The 27,603-nt window shown below is 55.1% G+C and overlaps 1 protein-coding gene across 1 annotated transcript in view; it reads right to left on the reverse strand.

The window, feature by feature from the left end:
* The window catches only part of ITGA11 (integrin subunit alpha 11), a 110,043-nt gene that overhangs the window by 3,875 nt on the left and 78,565 nt on the right, over nucleotides 1-27,603 (reverse strand). Inside the window, exons 12-28 of the mRNA XM_046010344.1 lie at nucleotides 24,770-24,918; nucleotides 21,215-21,355; nucleotides 20,783-20,986; nucleotides 19,937-20,067; nucleotides 16,565-16,731; nucleotides 15,153-15,295; nucleotides 13,420-13,530; nucleotides 10,437-10,522; nucleotides 9,433-9,640; nucleotides 7,510-7,608; nucleotides 5,988-6,064; nucleotides 5,325-5,414; nucleotides 4,364-4,454; nucleotides 2,437-2,550; nucleotides 2,138-2,224; nucleotides 640-750; nucleotides 433-528 (exon numbers count right to left, since the gene is read on the reverse strand). Of these exons, the coding sequence (XP_045866300.1) occupies nucleotides 433-528; nucleotides 640-750; nucleotides 2,138-2,224; nucleotides 2,437-2,550; nucleotides 4,364-4,454; nucleotides 5,325-5,414; nucleotides 5,988-6,064; nucleotides 7,510-7,608; nucleotides 9,433-9,640; nucleotides 10,437-10,522; nucleotides 13,420-13,530; nucleotides 15,153-15,295; nucleotides 16,565-16,731; nucleotides 19,937-20,067; nucleotides 20,783-20,986; nucleotides 21,215-21,355; nucleotides 24,770-24,918 (2,105 nt within the window). The remainder of the gene's footprint in view (nucleotides 1-432; nucleotides 529-639; nucleotides 751-2,137; nucleotides 2,225-2,436; nucleotides 2,551-4,363; nucleotides 4,455-5,324; nucleotides 5,415-5,987; nucleotides 6,065-7,509; nucleotides 7,609-9,432; nucleotides 9,641-10,436; nucleotides 10,523-13,419; nucleotides 13,531-15,152; nucleotides 15,296-16,564; nucleotides 16,732-19,936; nucleotides 20,068-20,782; nucleotides 20,987-21,214; nucleotides 21,356-24,769; nucleotides 24,919-27,603) is intronic.

Below are 27,603 nucleotides of genomic sequence, written 5' to 3' on the forward strand. Positions count from 1 at the left end.
GAGGAGAGGGATGGATGGTCGTTCTAGGCTGCTAGCCTGCCTCACTGTTGGTGGAACCAATCAATGAGTTCCCCCCACCCCGACCCCCAACCCCTAGAGGTAGGCAGGCCTGAGACCTAGTCCTTTCCTCTAGTGCAGAATACCCACGCTCCCCTCCTTCCTCTGATTCCACGGGGCTGCTGTGGTATAGAAGCTGGTGCTCTCGAGGTCACTGGGCTAATGCCTACTTTTGGCCCCATCCCTGCTCATGCTGCAACAGCCTGTTTGTCTTGCTTCTCTCCTGTTTCCTGATGCTGCACTAACTGCAGACCGGTCCACCTCTCTCCTGCAGGAACATGCGAGCACAGAGCATAGGAAGCTCTAGAGAGAGGGCAACCCCTTCCCTAGCTGGTCTGGCTCAGGCTGAGGCCTGCAGGGTTCCCGGGAGCTCACCTGACGGCTGGGATCCTCCTCACGGAAGATGAAGGGGCTGTGGAACTGCCTCTGCAAGGCTGCATTGACCGTGATCTTCATCAGCTTGTACTTGAGCTGTATAATCAGTGGCCTTGTCAGAAGCCAACCCTTCCCCTGAGGGGAGACTCCCCGGCACCCACCACCTTCCCTTGCTTCTTTGGGGTCTCGCTCAGGAGCTCTACTTACTGCTTTTAGGGACCTCAACCACAGGTTCCCCAGCAGATGGAAATTGATCTCCTGGTTTGGGGCCAGCCTCACGTTGCAGTTGATGGAAACGACGTCAGAGTTGCTGTGATTCTGAAAGAGGAGGTGGGTCTTGGGTGAGCGACTGGGCTCCAGGGGAGCAAGGGAGGCAGCTGGCCCGGCCACGCCTGAGAATGTGAGCAGGGGCTTGGGCCATCAGACAGATGGCTGAGCCCAAGTTTGGCTCCTGTGAGGGGGGAGGGGCAGAGGATGGGGACGAGGAGAGGTGGGGGGTGGGGGGACACATGGGCTGCGGGTGCCAGGCAATGGCTGGAGGACGAGGTAAGGACGGTATAGCCTATGCTGGATGAGGATGTGGGTAATCACGTGTATTCTAGGAGCAGAACTTGGATTTGACCTTAGGGAGCCTATAAATGTCATCGCCGGACAAACAGATTAAAGGAGACATTGTATGATTACTGTAACAGAGGCAGAGAAAGCATTTTAGGAAATCCAACTTCTGTTTCCGATAAGAACTCCCAAGGAATTTCCTGAATCTGATATAGGGTGTTTGTATGGGTGTGTGTGTGTGTGTTTGTGTCTATATATATATATATATACATATATATATACAACAAGTATCATGTTTAATAATGAAACAATTTTTAAAAACAATTTAAAAAAATCAAGTTCAAGACAAGACTGTCATCATTTCTATTTCCCGCTGCCCTGGAGGTCCTAGCCAGAGCCAGAAGATGAGAAAAACAGTTTGTAAGGATTGAATAGTAATGCTCACACTATTATTGTTTACAGATGATCCCGTTCAACAGAAAACCCAAAGAAATCGTCAAATTATCAGAATTTATTAGGTTAAACTTGTTTGTGTCCCTCTCTTGCAGCTACTGAAACAACACGAACCCCCTCCCCGGCCCCCCAGGTGCAGTCTTCAGGAAAGTACACTACACTCAAAATGCTTGGTGTGAAGTGCTCATTTGTGGAAATCAAACCAGAACAGCCAAGATGTTAGTTTCGGGAAGAACAGTGAAAGCAATCAGAAACTGCTATCTGGAGCAGGGGCAGCCCTGGGAACAAAAAGCTGGGGACAAGCAGGTGTCTCAGGGAAGGCTTTGGGAGGTGACGTGAGCTGCCCTCCATCCCCAGGGACAGGAAGGACCCAGCTGCTGGGGTCAAAGTCTCCAATACAAGCCAAGGAGGTCCTGGCCTTCAGAGCCTTGCTGGGTCTGGGCTTCCCCTTCCCTTTGCTCATCTGTATCCTGCTGCCCTTTAAGGCACAGGTGCCAGGCCACGATCCCTGTTCCTTTCCTGGAGGTTGTCTGCTCCCCTCGTCTCTCTCTTGACACCTGTCACAGCCTCGTGCCCTGACTCCTCTGGCACTCACTCTATGTGTCCTGCGAGATGGTGGGCTCATTAAGAGCAAGAAGTATATTTCTTCATTCTGTTTGAGGCTCGTGGCCCAGCCCCGGGTGAGGAGGACACTCACCAGCTGTGGGGCTCGGGTCAGGTCTTCCTCCGTCGGGGCATGTCGGTACTCGGTGCTGTTTCCCCAGATGTTACAGGACGTGTTCACCTGCACCAGGGCCACACACAACCGGCCTCACCACCAGCCCTGGCCCAATCAGCATCCCAGAGATGCTCCATTCTCCTCCTCTGCCCCTTGAAGGCCCTGCTGGTCCGGGGCCGGGGAGGAGGAGCTGAGGTCAGAGGACTTGGGGATGCCCCGGGGGTTGGTCTTTTGCCCGCTGGTCCCCTCCCTTGAGCAGGTCCCGAGGGCTCTGGTACCTGGTCAGTACGGAAGTCCTTCAGCATCAGCAGGCGGTTGCCCCCTCTGGTGGCGATGGGGACCGTGATCTTCATCATTACTCCGTGGATGGGGAACAAGCCCAAGTTCTGGATCTGTGACCAGAGAGAGGAGGAGTCAGTACTTCCAGCAGCAGCTGCAGGAGGGGGAGTGGAGGGCGAGGTCCACGGAGGTGAGCCACCCATCAGGTTGGGGATCCGGCCCCTTCAAGCCCCTGGCATATATGCTCTGCCAAATCATGGCAGCGGCTGTGAGCACAAAGGTGCGTGGAAGCACCCAAGGGGCCGGGCTCCTGGAGGCCGAAGACAAGCCAGTGGGGGCCATGAGGCTAGAGAGCAAGGTCACTTCCATTCCCAGGCTCTCCTGGCTGTGGGGATTTTGTAGCCTAGTGCCGCTGGCCACCTTGGGCTGTGGTCAGGGAAGAGATGGTGAGAGTTGAGTCATTCATTAACGAAGGCTGTCACTGGTGAGCGAGTGCTAGCCATGACATGGCCGGTGTCAGAGTGGCAGTGACTCCAAGCAGGGTTCCGGAATCAGAGAGGCCGGTCTTCAACAAAGAGCTTCGAGCATCTACCAGCTGTGTGGCCTTAGGCAGTCGCTAGACCCCTCCTGGAACAGCCACCTGGATAGCAGCATGTCTGATGCATGGTTTCCAGCGTCAGCCTGCCCCAAGCTCTCATGCAGCGTTTGGGGGGCGGGGGCAGGGAGCCCACTGGGCAGACTGCTCAAATGCCTCCTCATCCCTCTTCTTGCTCCTTCATTACATGGGGACAGAGACAAATGCCACATTTCCCAGCCTCTCTAGGTAACTGGCAGTGTGAGGAACTGCCAAGGAGTTTCTTTAGGAGGGAGGGGCCTGCTCTTCTCCCCTTCCTCCTTCCTGGAATGAGAATGTGATGGCCGGAGCTGCAACTGTATTGGACAATGAGGTGAACTTAGGCTGATAGTGGCATGTCAAGGACGGTGGATTAGACAGAAGACCCAATCCTGAATGATTTTGTGAAGCTGCCAACCCTGGACTTCTTTTATGGAGAGAATAAACTCTGGTCCATTTAGGCCACTTTTATTTAAAAAAAAAATATATATATATATATTTAAAGATTTTATTCATTTATTTGACAGGCAGAGATCACAAGCAGGCAGAGAGGCAGGCAGAGAGAGGAGGAAGCAGGCTCCCCGCTGAGCAAAGAGCCCAATGTGGGGCTCGATCCCAGGACCCTGGGATCATGACCTGAGCCAAATGCAGAGGCTTTAATCCACACTGAGCCACCCGGGTGTCCCTAACCTTCATTGATACAGCCTCCCAGTCCAGTCCCATTCTTTTCTTCTCTTTTAAGATTTATTTATTTTTATTTGAGTGGGCAGAGAGGGGCAGAGGGAGAGAAAGGATCTCAAGCAGATTCCCCACTGACCACAGAGCCCCATGTGGGGCTCGATCTCACGACCCAGAGATCACGAACTGAGCCAAAATCAAGAGTAAGCTGCTTAGGGCGCCTGGGTGGCTCAGTGGGTTAAAGCCTCTGCCTTTGGCTCAGGTCATGATCTCAGGGTCCTGGGATCAAGCCCCCAGTCAGGCTCTCTGCTCAGCAGGGAGCCTGCTTCCCCCCTCACTTCTCTGCCTGCCTCTCTGCCTACTCGTGATCTCTGTCAAATAAATAAATAAAATCTTAAAAAAAAAAAAAGTCAGCTGCTTAAGAGACTGAGCCTCAACCGGCACCCCCCATCATTTTCTAGATAAGGACTGAGAGGCCCAGAGAGGGCAAGGAACTTGCCTAAAATCACACAGTGAGTGGGTAACAGGGTTGGGCCTGAATCCCAGGCACTTGCAATGATTCCAGACTCTTCCCCACCCCAAGGGGGACCCTCAGCTCTTATCCTTCACTCTGCCTGGCTCTCTGCCAGCCTTACCTTGAAGACGCAGCTGAAGGGAGGCCCAAGGCCGTCGTACCTCTCCAGTGAGCTGTTGGGCTTGACCTCATAGTGGTTCAGGCTGCTGCCCCTGCAGGGACAGAGGACAGGGCCGCTGTGAGCTCAGGCAGTGTTGACTTGCTGGATAAATGCATGATAGAGGATGTGGGCATGTGCCTGGCTCCCCTAGACCACAGGAAAGAGGTTTTCTCTGCTGTCCATGGGGAGGGGGAGGACTGTGTTGGGAAGAGTTCTGAGCCTCAGCAGGAATGCATGGCGAGATCACTCAGCAAAGGCTACCTCCTGTGGGGGATGGGCGTGAGCCCAGAGAACTGGTCATTGGCCATCCCTGCCCTTGGGGGCCATCCCTGGGCCTCTCAGCCCAAGGGCACGGCCTTTAGAGCATGAACTCGCCCACTTTGCCTCGTTCCAGTGTCTGGCAGTGGCCATGGGAGGGTCTGAGCCTGCTTTCTGTGTGGTTGCAAATCCGACTTCTCCATCGGCCTAGGGGCTCCCAGGGGACAGGGCTGGCTGGTGGGAGCACTTTGCCCTGTGGGGAGGTGGTACTCGTTCTCGTACTTTCGCTGTGGAGAGTTGCTGGTCCAAGGTGGTAATGAAAAGCAGATGGACTTCTAGTAGGTTTTATGACTATTTTAAAATCCTCTCAGACCAGGCCCCCACTTATCACCTGCACTGGGGGTGGATATCTCCCATGCGCCCCCCGCCCCCCACCCCGAGGCAGGAGCTCCCTGGAGGCCAGCTCTGTGTCTCCTTCTACGCCCTGCCCAGCATGGCTGAGGGGGCTGCCCTCTCCGAGTCCTCAGGGACACCCCCGACTCACAGTCCCTCGGCACTGCAGCCTGGCCCCTGTGACTCTGGTACTATGCGGATCCCCCCCAGAGGGTACCCCGTCTTAGGCCTCACTTCTCTCGGGCCTCCCCCAGCCTGCCCCTCCCCCCACCTGGTGAAGAGGACATCAGCCTCATATTTGAGGTGGAAGCGCAGGAGGGCCGTGTTGTCTTCCTTGGTGCTCTCCTCCTCATCGCTGTCACTGCAAGGAGAGTCGTGCGGGGCGGTCAGGAGAGGGCCAGAGGGCCTTCCACCAGCCCAGCCGGCTCCCCGTGTAGGCTCCTTGCAGCCCCTTCAGATGGGCAAAGCAGCTAACACGTGAGGAAAGGAAGGCTCAGAGAGGCTGTGTGAACTTCCCAAGGACACACAGTGTGTAACTACAGCAACTGGGAGAAGGACACTGGTTGTTTGTTCCACTCCTTCTCCGGTGTTCTTTCTGTCCTGGACTTCTCTCGCCTCCAGAATTTTTCCATTTTAAAAGACCTTCCTTCCCTTACTCTGTGAGGATGACCCCTGCTTTGCTATCATCAGGGGCTGCTGGGAGGCCTGATGATTGTATGTGCAGAGCTTTGTAACTGAAGGTTTTAAAAACAGCTGCCAGAGCAATGGTAAGGGTATTGTTATTTCTCTCCGAGGTGCCCGAGGATGGAGAAGGCAACAGGTGGGCCCCCCACGTCGGGGCAGGGGCGCAGGGAGGAGCTGTGGCTAGTAGCAAAGCCGAGGACGGCAGCGAGCAGCGGCCAGCGGGGGCGGAAGGAGCAGGCGAGGCCCAGACCTGCCAGTGGTGAGCTGGATCTCCAGGTAGTGCAGGAAGATGGATTTGCTGAACTCAAAATCCAGCCGGAAAGCCACCTGTGAGGAAGAGGTCCAGTTGCTAGAGCTGGGGTGGCTGAGAACTGCAGGTCTGGGGATGGCCAGCCTGCCCCTGCCCTTGTCCCCGCCCTTGTCCCCCTGGGGTGGGGGGGGGGGTGAGTGGGTAGCTGTTGCCTGGGGTGCCTGGAGGACCAGGTGCCAGAGTGATGTGAGCTGAGCTCGGGACCTGGGGACACAGCCACAGACAACAGCTCCTCTGATGGGGTTTCTTGGCTAAGGGACCAGCCGTTCTCCCCTTGACTTCCTTTTTGTTTTCAACTATAGGCAACTAGAAGGCAGCAGGTCCAGTTTCAGGATCCTTTGGGCATTCCTGGGTGGGGAACTTGATGGCGGGAAGGGGAGGTGGCCATCCCCATGAACCACAGGGTGCAAGGCCAGAAGCCAGCCGGAGGACTGTCTCAGCGGCCCCTTCTTCCTGTGTGTGATAGGGAGAGGCCAGCAGAAGGGTGAAGGCTGCCTTGGGCACCCAGCAGTTCAATAAGGCACCTGCCTCCTGGTCCAGCGGTTCTCCCACCACTCTGATGGTCCAGTCCTGTGCTTCCCTTGGCCTTGGCCCAGGACCGTAGCCTGGGTCTCCTGACTGTGGTGCTGTGACTCTGACCCTCCTCGCCACCTCCCACCTGACTCTGGGGACATTACAGGGGCTTTGCCCAGACCTCATGTTCTTCCCAGATCTGCTTCATGGGGTTTCCCAAGGAGACCTTGGGGCCCCATTCTTGACTTGTGTCCAAGTGGGGAGGCAAGGATTTTGGCAAGGATTCCCCCTCTCTCCCCCAGCCTTGCAGACCCTGATCCTGGGAACAAGCGGTCACTTTCCCTGACTCTTGCCTCAAGCTCCCTTCTGTCTGATTCCAGCTCTACAAGTAGCCTAGTCTCAGTTGGGTCTTTTCTTGCTCCAGAACCTTCAGTGGCTATCCAGTGCCCTGTGGAGATGGACAAATGTTATGTGATCTGGAGTCTCAGTCTGGGGATTCTCCTTCCTGGGGAATTTGCTTCTCCCCTCATACATCCTACCCACTTTCCACTTGCCCTTTTAAGCACATGATGAGTGCTCACAAAATGTTAATTTTTTCTCCCAGTCTCTCCCTGTGCACATAATGGGTTGAGAGAGGCTGGACTTGGGAAAAGTGTGTTAGGGTAAAGGATAAAGGGATAACTGGCCAGGAGGTGGTGGGAGAGTGGTGGGTGGGAGTGGTGGTGTTCCCCTGAGGTGAAGGAGCCTGGATGCTCTCTTGGGGGTGGGCTGGCTAGTTAGGTCGTGTGAATGTCATTTCCTGGGAGAAAAAAACTAGCATACTTAAAAGCCATGCTTAGGCTTTTCCTCCATCCCCCGTTCTCCCCTCTGTTCATTTCCATTTCCCTTGCCTCCCTAGTGCCTCCCAGTACCCACCCCGTCCCGCCCCCACTCTGCCCCCAGCCTCAACCTTGGCCTTGGCTCTGAAGAAGGGGTAGCTGACATTGCAGACTTTCTTGTGGAGTCTCTTCTCCTCATTCACACACTCGATGCTGCCATCGGAGTCGTCCTGGGGGAGGGGAGGGAGCACCGAGGGCAGCTGTTAGGAGGGCCAGAGACCTGGGCCTGGGGACCACCCATGCCGCACCCCACCACCTACACCAGAGCTGTACCACAGACCTTGGAAGGAAGCTGGGACCGCAGGGCCCTGGAGACATGGGAGGCAGTGGCTTTGAGGGGGAATCACTGCCAGGCGCCTGGGCCTCTCTGAGCTGGGGCCCTGCTGGGCCAGCGCCAGGGTCCACTCTGCTAGGGTCCTGAGGGAGGGGACTCCCCCACAGCACTCTAGCTTGACACTGCTGGGTGGCTGTGTGTCCTTGTGTGTATCTTTGGGCATGTATATGCACGTGTGGACGGAAAGGCATCTCTGTGTAGACTCCGCTTGTGTGTGTCCTGTGGCATGCACGAGGGACAGGTGGGTTTCCTTGGATGCACAGGCAGGTTCGTGTGCTTCTGCATGTGTGTGTACAAAGGGCACATGATCAGACTAACACATCTGTAACTGGCTGGGGCGGGGGTGTTTCCTCCACTAGCGTTCCCCTTGGCTGGATGGTGGGATGGAGGGCAGCCTAGGGAGAGGAGTGCTGGCCTCCCCGCTGTGAGCAGCTCCTGGGCTGCGGCTGGATGGGTGGAGCCAGGTTGTGGGCTATCCCTCCACACACACGCCCCCCCACTCCCCCCAACCCCGCTGCATGTGTGGATGCAGCCCTTTCTAGAACACGCTGCCCTCTTCTCTTTGCCTTCCTCAGTCCTCAAAGCCCTTCTGTGCTTAAGACACAAAATCTCACGAAGACCGCCCCCTGGGCTTATGAATAGGCACTGTAGCGTCTGGACCAGGGAAGTAGTGAAAGTTGGATGCGGGTTTGGGGCCCTGTTTCCCCTAAATACCCCAATTCAGACAGATGCCAAAATCTCTGGGCGGGACAGGACTTGGAGGGAGGGCCATCACATGGGCTGCTCATCTTTACTTGGGGTTGCAGAGGGCTTGGCTGTGGGGCCCAGCTCTGGGTCTGATGGAGGGACTGCCTGGCAGAGACAGAAGGGTCCCGTGTCTGCCCCACCCAGCACTCAGGGCTCCACACGGATGCTCTGAGATCCTTGGGGGCAGAGACTGTCTGAGGGGAGCTGGGACTGTCCCTCCCCCCCATGACAGTGATGTCCTGGGTTGAATCAGTGACCCTGTCTCAGGGACTTCTCTGGGCTCGAGCCCTATGGAGTTCAGGGTCGCCACAGGCCAACACTCGGGCACTGTGAATTCCCTTGGGACGCATGCAGGGCCGTGCTGGGGAGCTGTGTGGGGCTGGGGAGCCCGTGTGCCACTTACTAGCTGTGTGGTCCTGGTCTGTGCCTCGGTCTCTGACATGATAGGAAATGTTAAAGTTTGGAATAACCTGTTCCGGTTCTTGTGAGAAGGGCTCTTTTGAGAAAGCCTGAAGGATGAACTATGGGCAGGAGGCTGTATGAGTTGGTGTGCACCTGTGTGGGGTGTATGTGGCTGTGCGTGTGCGCGTGCATGTGTGTGTGCCCCTAAGGAGGGCCAAGGACACAGGCTAAAGGACATTCCTCCCCACACTCGGGAAGGGCTCAGACTCCCCTCTCCCAGGGTCTCTCCCCCTGCTGCACGCTGACCTTGCCTGGGACGCTTTCAAAGCATGCTGATGTGGGCATGGCCCCAGACCAGACCCGGTGGAATCTCTGGGAGAAGCCTGGCCACAGGGGTCTGTAAGCTCCCGGTGGCTGCAATGTGCAACCCACCAGTCCCCTTGGCTGGACCCTTCCCTTCCTGCCTCTGCCCTTAGCCTCAGGCAGGCCAGGCCTGTAGTTGAGGTCTTACCTTCTGGATCAAGCTGGCAAACTGCAGATTTGTTGACTGTGAAATATTTAGGACCGTGCTGTAGGCATTCTCGCCTCTGTTCTCCAGCACGGCCTCCACAGCAACCCGCCGGCGCGTGCTCTCAATGATGAAGACCGTGGTGTCGAAGGACAGTGTGTAGGCAGAGCAGTCCTGCGTGGTCTTGCCCAGGACTCTCTGGCAGTACTCCCTGCGGGACAGAGCCCACCCGGGGCCAGGCACATGGAATGGGGAGGGCAGGGCCAGGCCTCCCTGCTCTCCTCAGCGTGTTTCCCTTTTGGCTTTGGCTACCAGGAAGCTCAGAGCTAAATAAAGAGACTATCTTGATGAGTAGCCTGGATGGCTAGACGGTTTGCTTCTTCATCCTTCTACAGGGTTTGTCTGTGTTATTTCTACTTATTGTATATGTTTTCTAGCTCAGTCATATCACAGTTGGGTAAAGGTAGAGGATGGATTACTTGAAAATAAATGACATAAATTTTAAAGAGGACATTTTTCATTATTTTTCCTTGTATACTACTTCTTTTTTTTTTTTCTTCCAGGAGATTGTGGGCACCCTGCTCATCCACCTGCTTTGTCTCCTTAGCTCATGCATTCCGTCACTGGGCCCATAGGTCACCTACTTGGGGGCTTGGAGGGTGAGCAACCAGGATCACTGGTCCTAGTCTCCACCTGTCATCTGTTTGGTAGTAAAGACTTCAAAGAAAGGATTCCTTTTTCCTAAATGAAGTTTGAGGAGTTTGGATAGATGAGTACTTTTCACTTTGCAGAGGAAGTAACTGAGGCCCAGAGAGGGAAGGGACGTGCCTGAAGTCACACAGGAATTAGAGGCAGAGCCTGGGCTAGACCCAGGCTCCACGTTCTGTGTTTGAGCCATGCTGCCTCCAAGAATGATATGCAGGCAGCACTCAGGGCTTGAGGAGCCCCAGATCTACTATCGGGGGAAGGAACGGAGTCAGGGCAGGGGCAGGGAGGAGCCAACTCACATGGCCGTGGGCAGGTCACTGCGGGCATCCAGCAGGAGGTCAGGGACACAGTGCTCGTCCTCATTGCAGCCGTTCCAGAAGGGCACCTGCGCCAGGGAAAGTCAGGGCGGCATGGCTGGCTGGTTGTCTTTGCTGTCTTTGCACGCCAGCTCCCCTCGCCACCACACTAGACATGGGCTTCATCTTCTCTGCCCTCCTCACAGATGCCACCCTGCTGTTTCTCCTGCTTTTGTACAGGTACTCCCTTCTTTAAAATATGGCTCCAAACTCAGCTGCTCCTGGGTTTCCTTCAGTTCTCAGCTAAGCTCAGAATACCCACACCCACCCAGCAGGTTTTTAAGGATCGTCTGTGTTGGAGGCAAGGTCTTAGGTACTGGCGGTACAGGATGAGAAAGACACAGGTTCCACTCTCAGCTCATGGGGAAGAGTGCTGGATAAATAATTACAGTGTGAAATATAAAAAAAAAAATTTAGAAATCTGTGTGTGGAAAAGAGAGGCAGAGGGGAGGAAACAATCGTTTTGGCTTGTACATGGTCAGAGAAGCCGTCAGGGAAGAGACAGTAGGTCAGAGTTCTGAAGGATGACCATGTTAGCTGGGTGACCAGGGAGATGGAGAAGTTGGGGGAGGGGGGAGGACAAGCTTGTGCAAAGGTCCTGAGGCATGAAGCAGCATGGTGAGTTTGGGAAATGCTGGGTGGTTTAGCATTGCTGCATTTTGGGATGGAGAGGATGGAGAGATGAGTGGGGTCAGTTCTTCTAGGGCCTTGGGGTCATTCTTTGCAGGTGACAGGAGTCACTGACTGCTGTAGGCAGGGGAGTATCCCGTCAGACCTGCATGCTGAAGGCTCGCTGTGGCCGCTGTGGGTGGATGGACTGGAGGGATCAAGGCTAGAGAGAGGAGGCTGCTTCAGTGTTCAGGCAAGAGATGATGACAGTGTTGGGGGGTACGGGTGTGGAGAGGAGACAACAAGTTAGGACTGCCAGAGGTGGGGTCCATAGGACCTGGAGTTCATCAGCGCTAAGGGGCCAAAGTGCCCAGGACGTGGACAAGTCCCTTTCTAGTGTCTGGAAGGAGGGCTGCACCATTCATTTATAAACGGAGGGGTGAAGTTGGGTTTGGTTCTGTGGTCCTGTAGTCCTTCCGGGTCCAAGTGCTCAGCGAGCATGTAAGCGTTCAGGTTGGGAGCCGAGGAGTACAACTGTCCCTCACAAGGATACAGCAGAAACCCAGGGGGTGGGGGGGAAACCAAGCCCGCACAGATCTGAAATGCAGGGACCTTTCTCAAAGGTGAGCCCCTGAGCCTCACCCACATCCACCTGCAGCCCCCAGCTGCCCCACTGCACGGTGGATTTGCAGCTAGAAGCCGAGAGGGCAGCAGAGCCATACAAAGGAGGGTGGAGGGAGGGCATCCAGTGGTGGGACCTAGTGGAAAACACTGGTCACCCCCGGGGGCCTCACTGAACCCTAGTAGCCACGTTCGCCTCAGCGACCTCGAGTCTCCGATAAGATGCCCCCACGCCCACCCAGCCTCCTGCCTACAAAGGGTGCAAACTGTCCTATCACCTTCAGAACAACTTCCACCCAATTGATTAAAAGGAATAATTAATGGGATAAGCAGCTGCTGCACTCAGTTATGTGGAACAGCTCATCCCCCAGGAAGCGAGATACTGCGGGGCTGTACCAGAGCTGGGCGCTGAGCGGATGCTAACTAAAAATTTGCAGAAGAGCACTGGACAGAATGTCTCTCATTTGCTAGAAATGGGGAGAGGTTAGAGATCCAGATTAACAAGATTTTTTTTTTTTTTTTAGAAACTTAGCTGCTATCTGAAGCCCTTGATAATAGGACCTAGATTATTCCTCCTTTTTAATTTTTTTTCTCTTTATACATTCTCTTCAGCCTGCCTCTCTCGCTGCCATCCTTTGGTCATATCGTCAGCTCTCCTGGAGTGGAAGGCCACTCTTCCCATCCCCGCATATCTGAATCTGGTCTATTCCTTAGGGTCTGGCTGAAAGCCGCCCTCTCTGGGAAGTCTTCCTGGCTTGTCCTCTGGTTGCTCAGCGACACCTCCTCTGAGCTCACTCCTGTCTTCGCCCTGGCCTCCAGCCCTAACTGGCAGCCTGCACTGGGATTGTCAGTGTGGGGCAGAGTGAGCCTTTCGCATCAATCTGCATCATGGGCTTCGACGCACTCGTGGATCACCTGGCAGATTCATGTTCATTCGCCCTAATGTCTCTGTAATTACTGCGGCGGGGAACAGTAGTGACTCACGCACCCATCACTGACGACGTCTCCATCTCGGCCAGTCCATTCCCCCCCTTCTCGAACTGCATGAGACAGCCTCTCTTATACATGAGGGATGCGGAATCAGGAGAAAAGAGGGAAGGTGTGAGGGTCGGGGGGTGGGCAGTGGGGTCTGGGAGGGCAGGGAAGGTGGGGGTGAATGGGAGCAGAGAGGGAATTTCAGAAGCCTTGCTGCTCCTCAAGGTTCAGGAATTAGATATTAATTTCATGAATTTCGCCTGCTCTCCTGGCACAGTTCAGGCAGAAATAAACCGTGAATTACAGGTGGGAGGAGCGTGTGAGTGTTCTATACCAGAAAGTTCCGATGCCGCTAGAGCCAGGGATCAGGAACTGTGGTTGAGGGGGACAGACCCCAGCTGCAGGGCAGGCTCTGGGTGTCGGACTCCCATGCTCTGGGCCCCAGTGCCCTCACCTGCTCCGGAGGGAAGCAGGTGATCAAGCCCTAAGATCCCTTCCGGTTCTGTGATTCTCCAGGACTGTCCAGGGCTCCCCCTATGCTGGCGATACGGGGAATCCTCGAACAGGAAAGGCCCCGTCCTTTCCCTCAGCGTGTTCCAAAGTTGACAGTGGTAGGGAAAGGAGTCCTTTGTACCTGAGCCCTCTGGATCTGGGCTTCGGGGAGGAGGTGGGGGTGGGGAACGGAGTGCCCAGGTTGTGTGCCCCGTACGTGGGGATGTACCGAGACTCGGAGGGTGGTGGGCCAGCCGTCGTCCAGCACGGGACCGTGGTCGGGATCCTCCAGGGAATACTCTACCCAGAAGGTCACTGGCTTCACGTAGTCAGCGGTGTCCTGTGTGGGAGGAGAGGAGGATGGGGTGAGGGGGCACGGAGCACCTGTTTCTGGGCCAGGACCATGAAAGAAAACTGCTACGTCCCACAGGCGGAAGGGCAGCCTCCCTGACAGCCTCAAGGTGAGGCCAGGATGGAGAAGCACGCTGGGTGGCTGGAGGTTCAGCAAGCCCCCACTCAGCCTTCAAGGCTGGGCACCCCTCCCCAGGCACCTCGGCCTCCAGGGGCCAAGGCAGCCCCCGCCATCCCATGTGCATAGCCTGCTTCTCGCGTGGCAGTTGAACTATCTCTGTGTGCCGACCTCTCCCTTCTTCAGGAGCTTGGGGCCCAGCCGCTGCACTATGACAGGGTTCATGGGCGTGCCGAGTCAATGAGTGAACAAACGTGTGAGCAAAATGGGGGCTGTTCGTCTGGGTCCAGGTGCGGAGGGTAAAGAAGAGGACACTTAGAAATGCCTACAAAACCTCCCCCATGGAACCCGAATCCTGACGTCACTGGCTTCTTTGTATCAAGGCAGTGGCTCTCCAACTTGAACTTGTGTCAGAATCCTGATGGGGGCCCGGCAACACACTGAGAGCTAAGCCCACCCCCAGAACTCTTGATTTGGTGGGTCTGGTGTGGGGCTTGAAAACATGCATTTCTGGGGCGCTGGGTGGCTCAGTTCGTTGGGCGTCTGCCTTTGGTTCAGGTCATGATCCTGGGGTCCTGGGATGGAGCCCCATGTGGGACTCCTTGCTCAGTGGGGAGTCTGCTTCCCCTCTTCCTCCGCCCTGCCCCCCATGCTTGTGCCCTCTTTCTCTCTCAAATGAATAAAATCTTTAAAAAAAAGAAAGAAAGAAAGAAAACACGCATTTCTAACAAGGTTCCATGTGATGGGGCTGCTGCTGCTGGTCCGGGGAACCACACTTTGAGAACCGGTACATGAACACATCAGAGGGGACCCCATATTAACTGATACGAGGACTTTCCACATATGTTCATTTTTCTGACTTTTGGCCTTTGAACTACAGGGGGCAGAGGTGGGCTCTGAGTGCCCCCTGCTTGTGTCTCCAAGGCCAGAGCTGTGGCCTAGGTATCTGGAGTTTCTGGATGGGGCAAATTTCTCATTCTCTTCCTTATCCATGAAACCAGGCACCAGGTCCCTGCTGGTTCTCCACCTCTACCAGGCGGGCCACAGTGGGTTCCTTCTCCTGGCTCGCCCCCACCAAGGACCTGTCTTACCTCCACTTTAGCCAACGCCTGCTTCCATCCCCTCCAACCACGGCCCCTGCCGGCTGACCCCAGCTTCCTCTGTGAGACCTCACCGAGCCCACCTCCTGCCTCAGATCTCACCTGCTGCTAAAGAAACAGTGGGCATCCGAATGCTGGGGAAGAAGGGAGTTTGGAGAGGGTACCACAGGATACCGTGTCTCAGTAGCCTTTTCTCTGGGGCGTGAGTATGGCGCGGCCAAGGTCCAGGACTCTGCACTCTGGCCAGGCCTCCTGAGGTCTGCTGGGGGCTCGGAACCAGCCTGGCGCCCGCTGAGTTCTCTGGCTCTCCCGTGGCAATTCCTCCTCCAGCTCTGTGGCCCTTCCTGTGGGAGCTTGCTCCTGACTGGTGGGGCTGCTTGGTGTCAAGCTCACCAGGACATGGAAGTTGATCCGCTCACAGTGTTCCTGGCCGGAGGAGAGCAGGACGGCTCTGTTGGTGTACCGGTCCCCGCCCTCGTCGAGGTGGGCCCGTGGCGCGTATCGCCTCTCATCCATGGTAGCGTTGTACCTGATGCCTGCAGGAGGGAGAGGGCAAAAGCAGGAAGGTGGAGCCACGGGTCCATCTGAAACTCTTGGCCGGTCTTCTAAGAGAGCCTCCTGAAAGCCAGCCTCCTCCAGGAAGCCCTCTAGGCTGGTCAGGGAAAACTGCTCTTCTCCCCTCAAGAGGCCTAGTATGGGTGGGAAACTCCCATGCAGAGCGCAAGGGATGCAGTGAGAAAGGGGAAAAAGAAGGAGCCAAAGAGAAGAGAGGCAGAAGCAGGAGGAGTGAAGAGAGGCCTGACCGTGAAGGGAGAGAGAAAGAGGAAGAAATACAGGAGAAAGGAACCATGGCGGGAGAGGAGATAGGATGAGGGGCCAGGGTGTTGCCCTCGTTTGAGCCCCCGCTGGAGTGCTAGACCTCCCCAGCTCTCCTTTCCTTCACTTCCCGGGTTACCCCGTCAGGCCTGGCTCAGAGCCTCCACAAGCCGCAGTTCCCTCCACGCAGCTCCTCGGACCCAAGACTCCATTCTGAGATTTAAGGCCTGTAGCCTCCTTGCTTTCAATGGGGCTGATCTTTTGCTACAACCAGGAAAGGCTTTGTCCCTTCGCCAGGACCCCGGCCAACCTTCTAGGTGTGCCAGGTTCTGGCACCTTTCTCCTTTTTCAGGTAGAAGGGAAAGACCTCAGCCACCCAAACTGGCCTTTTTCTCTCCCCCACTCCCATCCTCACCCCTCAGGTGGGCCCTGTTCCTTGACTAAAAGAATTTGGAAATCGCAGTTTCCTGCCCGGGGGTCCAGTCTGGTCCCGGAACCTGCAGCCATCACTTCGTGGGGCTGTGTGGGCCCAGGGCTGCCTCCTGGGGTGGAAAGGATGATCTTCAGAAGGACACGTCCTACCGCAGCCACGAGCCCACACTGAGCCATTACCGCGGCCACTGGGGGCTGCGTCTGTCTGACCCTCCCTTTTCCTGCTCCCTCTCCTGGATCCAACACTTCCTCTGATTCCAGGCTGCCCAGTATGCTCCACAGCTCCCAGTTCCCTGTTCCGATGGAAACTTTGCACCCCAACTATTTCCTTCTTCCCCAGGCCTCTCCCTTGTTGGTCACAGCGGCTCACGGCGACCCTCACTCTGGCATGCTGTTCCTTCTCGGCTCCTTGGAATTAGATCAGCAAGTGCAGTCACCAAGGTGCGACCCGGCCCTTAAAGCCCATTTCAGCAGAAGCCCAGGTTTTGAAGCAGAGTGATGCCAAAGTCCGCGGGGAGAATGGGGCTCGGATCTGGGCGGGGTGGGGGCTGGTTTACCGACTGTGTCTGTTTCGAAATGGGGTGCCAGGAAGACAGGCGTGAAGCAGAGGAAGGCGGCCAGGCAGGTGGCGTCCCTGCCACTGCGTTTGCAGTCCCTGTGGAAGATGTTGATCTTGGACGGCTCGAAGTGGAGACTGGCATTGATCTGAACCACCGGGCGGGACCTGGAGTGGGAGACCAAACAGCTGGGGGGTGGGGCACTCCACTGCCCCGGGGACCCAGAGACAGGGGAGGGGAAGAAAGGGGTCCCGCAGATGGAAATGGAATCTGCAGACCTTTGGGGGAGGGCAGAGAGGGGCCCCAGATATTACAGTACTGGGCAAAAAAGTGCCAGGTGGGTGGAGGGCAGCCCCAAAGGCCAGCCCTTTATTATGTCCTCGCGGCTGTACTCGCTGCAGACCACACCGACCTCCTTGTGTCTCCCCATTCCATCCCTGAACATTCATTAGAATAATGGGGAGAATTTTAAAAAATCCCGATGCCCAGTTTGCCCTCCAGGTCAAATCAAATCAGAATTGGCATCCACCTGTCTGAAGGCCGTGCTTCTCAAATTTTAATGTTTGCACGTCTCTGGGGCCATGGGGCGGGGGGGCGGGCGGAAGCAGATCTTGAAAATGCACACCCTGACCCCATAGGTGGGCACAGATGTTGCATTTCCAGTGAGCCCTCAGTGAGATGCTTGCTCTTGGTCCGGGACCACCCTTGGAAGAGCAAGGTGTTGAAGCTCCCGGGGGATTGCAATGTGCGGCCAAAGTCGAGGACCGCGCCCTGTCCTAGAGATTCCCCACCTATCCACCCCCATGCAAATTTATTCTTCTATAGGTGTAAGAAAAACAGAATCAGAGAAGGAAGTGTACTGCCTCTCCAAACCATGCTTTTATATAAAAAGAAGCAGGTGTGGTGTGATTTAGAATGTGTCCGAATTTTCGCATCGGTATCTGTGCTGATGTCTTGCTCCCGGCGTGAGGGGGCTGGGGCCTCCTCCCTGCTCTGTGTGGGGTCTCGGATCTGAGTCTCGGCTCCACTGGTTCCTCAGGGCCCTTGGGCAGGTCCCAAGATCTCTCTGAGGGGGATGTGGGAATCGAAGGAGGTCAGTGAGGGGGGCCCTCTGACAGTGTAGAGAGCTGTGTAAACATAATAGCTTCTATCGGTGGTTCTCAAACTTGGCTGCCTAGAAATTCTGGGTTAAGTGGTCAGAGTAAAGCCTGGGCTATGAGCCTTTGCAAAGCTCCCCAGTGTGGGACAACATGGGTGGACCTAGAGGGTATGATGCTAAGTGAAATGAGTCAGACAGAGAAAGACAAATACCACATGATTTCACTTATTTGTGAAAAAAAATCTAAAATCTAGAAAAACCTAAAAAAATCTAAACGAAATAAATGAATAAACAAACAAAAAGCAGAATCAGACCTATAAACACAGAGAACAAGCCGAAGGTTCCCAGAGGGGGAAGGGGTGGGAGGATGGGCAAAAAGGGTGGCGGACTGTGTGTGTGTGTGTGTGTGTGTGAAGTACCCACTTCCAGCTGTGGAATGTGGAAATCTGGGAACTGAAGGCACTGCATAAAGGACAGAGTCAGTGATGCTGTAACAGCATATGGTGACAGATGGAAGCTACAGTTAACATGTAAACCTGTTGAATCACCATGCTCTACGAAACTAACGGAACATGAACATCACCTATACTCAAATAAAAAGAAAGGGGAAAAAAAGGAGAAAAATTCTGCACCTGATTGCAGTGGGTCAGTTTGAGATCCATGGGGTTTGAGCACAGAACCCTTCCATAGGGAATTTCATCACACACTAAGGTAGAACTTAGGTTGAGACCTCAAAAGCTAGAACTTGAACGGGTCCTTTGTGCCAAAGTGATTCTTTTGGGGGTGTGGGGGTGTGTCTCTTCTTTCCTGTAAAGGACCCAGTTTCTGTGTCACCCTACTGACCGCCTAGGCCATGTCTACCTCCTACCCTGGATCCTGGGCAGCTGTTTTGCTTCCTGGCTGTTGGAACCGACACTGGGAATACCTTTCCCACCCATGTTGCTCTTGCCGCCATCACCCCCAAAGATCCACGAGCCCCTATATACACAGCAGACCTTCAGAGTGAGGCCGTGGCCCCAATGTGTGGCAGCCCAGCGCTGCCTTTAGAGGCCTGGGTACACCACAGGGGGTAGAGGGACTCCCCAGACACACTGCTCTCCCTCTTCCCCTACAATGGTCTGCTGCAAGAAGCCATGGTGTGTCCCGCCTTGGCGGGAGATCGGGGGAGCAAGCAGCGGTGCGAAGGTGAGGCCCCGGCTGGCTCAGCGATGCCCCCCACTCTCGCAGCTCCTCTTTTTTCCTCCAGCACCCCTGCCCCCATCTCTGCCTCAGGGCCCAGGCTCCTCCCGGGGTGTTACACATGAGCTCCAGTCTTGGGCTCTATCTTCTAGGGAACCCGGGCTAAGGCATCTCCCAACTGCGCTGTGATGTTTTTGACACCTGCGAGCATGTCCACTCCTTCGCTCTCCCTGTGAGGTCGTGGGACACTTTGGTTTCATGCCTTTTTCACGCCTTTTTTAAGATGTATGATAAATACGACTGTGCTTATATAAACTTACCTGCGGGTGGGAAAAGATTGGTAGGGGGGGAAATAAAGCCCCAATGCTAATAGTGGTAACGTTATGCTGATGAAACCCTGAATGATTTTTTTCATCATTTTATCATGTTTCTTTAAGTTATTGGATTTATAATGAAAAATAGCTCATCAACATACATGAAAAGTTAAACAGTTTTTGGCTTAAAAAGTAGCCAACACATCCCATAGTAAAATACAACAACTTTTAGAAAGCTTTTTTTTTTGGTAAGAGCTATAGACTTTAATTATAAAGAAATCCCCTGCATGTGGATATATGGCAAAGATCTGATGGGATGGTACAGAGATGAGGCCCTGAAAAAGGAAATGAGGAGCCCCGAGGGGCTTAGGGGAAAGAGATCCCTGAATGGCAGGAACATTCTGCCACACTTGGGGAGAAGGAGAATCTGTCCAGCAGAGAAGAATATCCTCAGCCTGTCTCTTTAAGCAGCTTGAAAAGCTGAAGCAAAAGAAATGCCCTAACAGCCAGAACTTTTAGGCCAAATTCTAAGAGGAACTTTTGGACACCAGATTGCTCTAAAATCTTAGAATGCTGTTGGGAAGAGGGATTTGGACTCCAAAGCCATGTACGAGTGATTCCACGGAAAGGAAATGTGTCATCATGAGAGGACAAGAACAAGGTGGGTTGGTTGACAATGATTGAAGAAAGGGACAAAGGTCCTAAAGCCTATCTCTAAAACCCGGTATCCATCATGACCCTCAGAAGAGCCCAAGAGCCAAGAGAAGCAGAAGAACCAACCACAAAATGACAGCGTTGCCCAGGGAGCCCACCGCCAGGTCGACGAGCCCATCCTCGTTGAGGTCCAGCTGCCCGTGGATGCTGCAGCCAAAATACTGGAGGCCCAGAGCCAGGTCTGAGGCGGCGATTCTCTGCAGGATGTAGGAGGAGAAAGCGGAGACTGGCATTGTTAGCACAGGGTGGGGCAGGGCGACCCTCAGGGAAGCTACGATTGGGAGCATTGGAGAGAGCCTGTTTGGAACCGTTGGAACCACTGGGAAGCTTTCCCAGCCCAAAGTTATCTCCTCTCCTGGTTTGTGATGGCACCGACCCTCCAGTCATCCTTTCAAATTAAGAAATTGTGTCTTAAAAGGGATCGCCATTAAGGGTAAGTCCGTGTTCCTTGGCAGACCCCCCTCGCATTTCTGACCATGGTGTATTAGACCCCCTTACAAGAAAATATGTATGCAAAAATGATGACCCCAAGAGCATGGGACCTGAGAGGGGTCCCTCTTGAGGGAAGCAGGGTTTCCAACATGCGGCATTTCCAGAGAAGAGCAAGCCCACGTGGGAATTCTCCACTCCCATCAACCACATGCGTGTGTGTACAGGGTGAGTGGGGGGTGGTAGGGAGGTTCTGGTCCCCGGGGGTTTCAGTGTTGCCGGGGAGACAAAGTCAAGCAGGGAGAGGGTGCCCACAGGGGTGATGGTAAATTCACCCATCCCGAAGACAAAAGCACCCATTTCAAAATCCCGACTCGAGGCAAGTAGACCTAAGACAGACTGGAATCCTTTCCTGCCGGAGGACACGGAAGAGATCCCCGCACGGGATGCCCCAGCCCCAGCGGCCAGGACCCCTGGTCTTACCTGCTTCGGTGTCTTCAGGAGGCTGGCTTGGAAGCCGTGGAAGATGTAGATGGCTCCTCTGTGGTTGTCCTCCAGAGGGGCTCCCACCACCACGTCGTTGTAGGAGTCCTGATTGAGGTCCCGAACGGAGGCGATGGAGGACCCGAATCGGGCATTCTGGTAGCTGCAGGAATCCTTCAGCGTCCCGTTATAAACAAATCGGTTCTGCAACACCAGAGTGAGACAAGGCTCAGCCTGTCTCCACCCCATTTCCCCCCTGGAGTTCCCCTCTCTGGCTTCCTTAAGCACGGCGACAGAGGAGGAGCCTGCTGTCCCGGGCCTGGCTCTGCAGCGGGCGGGTGCTGGCCTCTCTGGGGTAGCCCTGTTTCCCTCACGGACTCCTAAGTGAAAGCCTGAAAGCCGGGGTGGGACGCCCCTCCCCCGCCCCAGTACCTGTCTCAGGTTGTAGACATACACTCGGCCTTGCTCTCGGCCCTCACTGAAGTACATGGGGGCGCCCACCAGCAGGACATCGGTCACCCCATCGCCGTTGATGTCCACTGAGGTGATCTCACTCCCGTAGTAAGAGCCTATCTGGAGCACAGGGATGGGAAAGGGCAGTGGGCTGGAATGTGCGGGGAGCCGGGGACACCCTTCCCCGCAATCAGGGTGAGCAAAGAGGAAGGTCCTCCCCTTCTCACCCCCTGCTCCCCTTCTCTCCCGTGGAACGGACTCACCTGTTTTCACCTGGTCCCACCTTGCCCTCTTTTCTCCTGTCACTCCTCCCTCCCCCCTTCTTTCTTCCCATTGGTAAATTGTCTTGATTACCATTTGTTCTGTTTGTGAGCAATATAGTCTTGTGACAATGAGCAAAATGAGAGAACAGTATGAAGAAGATAAAAGTCGCTCATTGTCCTAACATCCGACTGGAACTCCCGTGAACGTCTGAGTGCATTTTCATCTAGTCCGTTTTGTCCAGGGTGTGTGGGGCTTGTTTGTGTGTGCATACACGGTTTTACTTGTACAATCGAGGATCGTAATCTATGTATAGCTTGATTTCTTTTTTTAAGATTTTATTTATTTATTTGACAGATAGAGATCACAAGTAGGCAGAGAGGCAGGCAGAGAGAGAGAGAGAGGGAAGCAGGCTCCCTGCTGAGCAGAGAGCCCTATGCGGGACTCGATTCCAGGACCCTGAGATCATGACCTGAGCCGAAGGCAGCGGCTTAACCCACTGAGCCAACCAGGTGCCCTATAGCTTGATTTTTTAAATCAAGCAATGGATCATGAACAGTGTCTTCCTGATGTGTTATATTTTTTCCTACAAGCTGATGATCATCGGTGGTTCTGTGATATTCCAAACCACACACGGGCCACGTGTGTCCTCTTGTGGGACATTTGGCTCGTTCCAATGTTTAATGTTACGAAGAACTCTGGGATTAGCACCTCAGATGTGGTTTCTTTTTAGCATTTGAGCACTCACTATGCTCCTCTCCCCCCTCGGGTGCCATGTCCCCCACTTCAGTGAGGGTGCCAACCACTTGTTCAGTCTGAAACCTTAGGGTCCTCCATGGTCCCACCACCACCTCTCCCACCAGCATCCCTGCCTGGTGTGCACCAGACTTGTCCTGAGTCTGCTTACTTCCCTCCTCTGAGGCTTCTTCACCAGGTGAGGCGTCTCCCAAAGGACACCCTGCCTCACCCTCCAGTCCACCCCTATGGGCAGCCAGAGTGGCCTCTAGCAGCTGACCGCACCACTCCCTTGCTCTTGAAGAGGGTGTGGGGGATGTCCAAATTCTTCAGCCTGACCCTGTTGGACCTGCCTCCATCCCCCTCTAGCCTCTGTGTCCCCCCGCCACCCGCCCCAGGCTCCCACACTCTCTCTAGACGTTCCCAGTGATTTCGCCAAAGCCCCAAGCCCTGGCTGGGTTCCAGCCTCCCCTCTGTACATACTTTTCTCTTGTCCGCCCTCCTCTCCCCTTCTTCCTGCCTGATAATGTCTATCATCCTCAGGTCGCTTCCTGTTAGACTCCCGTCCTGCCTGAGATGGGTACCCTTCCTCGGTGCTCCCCCCAGCCCCATACCAGCACCTGCTCCCCCCACGGAGAGTGGGCACTGTGCCTGCCCTGTTCCCTTCAGGCCTGGGTATGATCATAATATAATAAATGTAATAAATGTTTTTGGGACTAGTGCGCCACTGGGGAAGGATAAAGGAACCCTTTCCATGGATGAGCCCATGCGACACACTTTACGGCCTCAGTTGGCTTGTGTGAGCCCCTTGCTACCTTAGGAGAGATCACTGTCCTCATTTCACAGGGAACGAACTGAAGCTCAGTGAATCTGAGTCACTTGGCCAAGGTCAGAGGCTGGCTACAGCCGAACTGGGTTGAAACTCCGGTCTGATACCCAAGCCTGTGATGCTGCCTCCCCCAGCCAACTCCTGGCTTGGGGTGCTTTCAGGAGAAATCTATCTGCAAGTATTAAAAGCTTTTAACTGAAGAATGAGATAGAAACACAGAGAAGAGGAAAACGGAAATCTCAGCCCCGGGGGTGGATGCGGAAAGAGTTATCCCTACCTAAGGTAATTAAGAGGCAGACAGAGAGCAAGTAAGGGAGGAGGGAAGGAGTCTTTTGTCTAAATATGTGGTCTCAGCTATGTGGGTCACAGAGATTTGGAATCTACTTAATTTAGCTGCCTTCAGCACTGCGGTTTCTCGTTCGGATGTTGGAGGAGGAACCGGGCAGTAAAAATGTCATAAATTCATCAGCAAATTCCCTCCAGCTCTCAAGGTCTAGCTTTGGATTCCCAGAAGAGCCTGCCCCAGGCAGAGTGTGGGCAAGGCGGCATGGAGGCCCAGGGACAGAGCAGGGTGCTGGTCTGCCAGTGCCCTTGAGAAGGGAACGATGGCCTCCTGCAGCTGGAGGGATTTAGGTTAGACCCCGTGAGGAGCTTGTCCTCACAAGGGCAGTAAAATGTGCAGGAGACAGGTCTGTTCCTGGCCCTGCAGAGCCAAGGGTGAGCTGAGAATGATGGTAAGGGTCTTGCTAGGGCCCAGCTCAGGCCCAGGGGACCACAGATGCTGCGTGCTGCCAGGCGGGGTGTGTGTGTGTGTGTGTGTGTGTGTGTGTTTGTGTGTGTGTGTACGTGCGCGCACACGTGTGCACACATGCACTAGTTTTGAGGTTATCAAGGGTCAGGAGGTAGCGTAAGGCAGAGAGCTTAGAGCTTCCAGAGAGTCCTGTGTTCTAAATCTGACCCAGCCTTGAATCCACTGTGTAACCTTGGAAAAGCTCTGTGGCTCCTCAGGACCACTGTCTTCCTCAGCTTTTGGAATGACTTGGATCAGAACCCTGTTTTCTGATCTTTCCCCCACTAGTGACTCTTATCATAACTTTTCAGCTGGTAGTCATGATCCACAAGACTCAGAGCAACACCTAGCATTTCCCACAGCAGCCTGGGCAGGGCCGTGGCGTTGGCGGCTGTAGCATTCTGCATTGTTCCCATTCCAGGGACAGGAAAGAAGCTGGTGGTATCCTGGTGACCCCAGGGGACCTCACTGTGGGTGGGTATGCTGCTGCCCTCCGCGGTTGGCAGCGTGAAGGTGTCTGGAGGGACATGCCTGTTCCTCAGGATGCCTGGGGCCCCGGCAGCCCGAGCTGAGAAGCCAGAGCCGGGAGGCTGCCTCTGACCCCGAACTCTGGATGTGAACCCAGAGAAGCTGGCGGGCAGGGGCAGAGGTTTGGCACCAGAGACCTGAGGTCCATGAAACGGAGGCAAACAAATTCTCCCAGGATCTCTTTGCTGTAGCAAGGACTAGGGCCTGGCTTTCTGGGGAAGGGACAGTCCAGCTCCAAGGCTGGTAGGAAGGAGGTGTATGCCCCTCCCACCCACCCCCCAACTGGGAAGAACCTCTGAGGACAAATTGCTGAGCTCCAGAGTCCTCTGCAGCTCAGCCTTTCCCCTGTTCCCTCCCAGACGCCCCTGCCCTCAGACCCCCCTTTCCTTACCTGCTCGCCCCGTAGGGCCTGGTGGATGGTGAGACTTCTGTTGTTGTGCATAGTGAAAAGGATGGCTTTGCCCGTGTGGTTGAACCGGGGTGCTCCAGCCACGTACACCCACCCCTGCCTGGAGGACACGACCGATGTGACTGTGTACCCTGCCGCGGGAGGAAACAGGCTGGTCTCTGCCCCGGGTCCTCGGGGGTGCCTGAGGACGGGCCCTCTTGGGGAACATGTCCAGGCAGCTGAGCAGATGTGAAACCACAGGGTGGTGATTCCTAGGTACCACTGGGAGGGGGCGGCTGGAAGAGGCGGGGCTCAGGATGGCAATTTGGAGGGTAGGTGGAATTCAGGCCCCCCAATCCAGAGCCTTATTCCACTGCTTTTGTGCCCCCAGCGGCACCGAGGAAGCCAGGGTGACGGCGGGGGGGGGGGGGGGGCTACTAAAAGGCACTGCTGACCCAGAACATGCATGTCCCCTCCTTCTGCAGAGTCCTGAGTCCCAAGGGCAAGGGGGAGCAGGGAGGAGGGAGATGGAGGGTCTGAGCTGGGCTTTATTACATATTGGGCTCTCTTTGTTTTTTGACCAGTTGTCCCTCTCAGGTACCAGCCAGTGTCATCCTCATTCCTGTAACCTCGGCTAAGTGGCTCTTGGGTAATTAGAGCCTTGGCTGCCGGGTATAAGGAGCTGCTCCACGGGGCATCGACATGGGGTCCCAGGGATGCCTGCAGCCCCAGGACTTTGCAGACCAGAAGAAGGAGCCCTGAGGCTCCTCTCAGTCCCACAGGTACATTGGCAAGTGAGAAAGAAATGGAAACCAAGGGATCTTCTGGAAAGGCCATCACTCCTGGTTGTCGGGTTGGCTTTGCCGGATTGCTGTGACTCTGGCTGCACCCGCAGGGCCCAGGAGGCGTGCGGAGCCTCGAGCCTCACTCTCTGCCAGATGACCTCAGATACTGGACCCCAGTTTTTAGATGCCTTTGTTGGTGGTTCTCGGGCTGTTTCTGGCAAACAGATGCCATGTGCGTGTGTGTGTGAAAGGGGGGCGGGTCACCACTACGGTTCCACAGGTTGCTTACACAGTGGCTGCAGGATGTATAGACGAGTTGATTCAGTGGCTGGGAGCACAGATGCAGTGGGGTGAGCTACCCTGGTTCCAGACACAACATTTTTGACTCTTAAAGGTGTATTCTGGGCAATGGGGCTTGAGAGGTCAGCGAAGCAGGATACCGCCTAGGTTGACATGGCTGTGTATTAACATAAAGGTGGGGTCAGCTTGAGGGAGATCGACTGAGCTAGCTTGCTTGCTTTCGTTTTCTTTTTTGTGGGGGGAGGGGTGAGAGAAAATCTTCACACTCAGCATGGAGCCTGACTCGGGGCTTGATCTTCCAACTCTGAGACCATGACCTGAGCGGAAATCAAGAACGGGACACTTAACCAATAGGGCCACCCAGGCACCACACTAAGCCTTCTTTAGAGCCCCTAGTGGCACTAATGAAAATGTTCTTAATTAGCCCTCTGCTCTGGGCTTCCTCAGAAGGAGGGACAGTGGTGGGGGGAGGGACATGGGGGTCTAATGTCCTGGGAGCAGGCGCCTCTCAAAGCAGCAAGCAGCATGGGGAACTTCCTGCTTCCCACAGTCTGCTGACTGTGGCTTCAGTTTCCGTGGGGTTCTTTGGCCAGCAGACAGGGCCATCCTGAAAGCTGGACCGACCTCCCAGAAGGCCTTGACAAGACGACGGGGGAAGACCCATGGCCAGAAGTCCATACAGCTTCCTTGTGTGGAGGAGGAGAGCCTGGCCTCCCCATCTCCCTCTTCCAAAAGCCCTCTCCCTTGGGGCACATAGGAAGGAATCTTCCAGAGAGTCCAGACACTCATGGAGGAGGAAGAGAGAAGGCAATCTGCCAGGATTCCCGCCCAAGGCTGTGACTGTGGGTAAGGCAAGATGGTGGGGCCTTACAAGGGCTTTTCAGCCTAGCTCTACCCTACCGGGGTCTCCTGGAGGAGGAAGACAGCTCTTGGGGGCCTGGAGAGAGGGGGAATTTTCATCCTGCTGCCTCCTCACTCAGATACCTCACTATCTCCCTACTGCTAGCACGAAAGAGCTCCAACTCTTCAGCCTGGCATCTGAGGCCTCCAGCCACTGCCTGCCCTAGTCTGCCTTCCCTTCTTGCTGCCCCTCTCCACCCCAGCCTCACCACTCTATCCCCTGGGTCCTGAACCTGCCAGGCACCTTCCACGTCTCCCTCCTTCTCTTGGACCTTTTTGGTTTTTTCAGTCTCTTCCTGCCTCAGAGCCCTGGTATAGGCCCCAGCACACGGAGCAGGGGCCCGAGTGTCATGATGGCTGGGCTATGACCACCGGTGGTGTCTGTCCCACTCACTCGGGTCCAGGGCGCTGGTGCTATGTCCCTGATAGTTAAGGCTTCACGGCCACTGAGCCACTATCGCTTACTTGGTGAGCCCATTTTCAGCCCCCTGCTGAGCACAAGGGAGGAGGACGAGCCATCATGACTGGTCTGTGTTAAGTGGCCTCTAGCCTTTGTTCTTCTGACATCTCTTCTACTGTTTGGGCCTTTGCCAAGACAGGGCTCCAATATCTATATCCTTTTCTGTGTTTGCGTCTGAACTCTGGCCCCACTTGCATTATAATTTGTATCTGTGCCCCTGTGTCTGCTGTGCTGGCCGAGAAGCGGCTGGAAGGCAGAGGCAGGGTCCGGCTTACCAGGGGGCCCAGAGGGCGCTCTACGCAGTTCAGGTTTAATCTCTGTGGGCCAGACAGTGTTGGGCGACTTCTAGGGACCTACACCTCTGTATTTCCCAGGCAAGTCCTGATTCCAGG

Source organism: Meles meles, chromosome 6 (genome assembly GCF_922984935.1).
Source record: "Meles meles chromosome 6, mMelMel3.1 paternal haplotype, whole genome shotgun sequence".
Lineage (NCBI taxonomy): Eukaryota > Metazoa > Chordata > Mammalia > Carnivora > Mustelidae > Meles > Meles meles.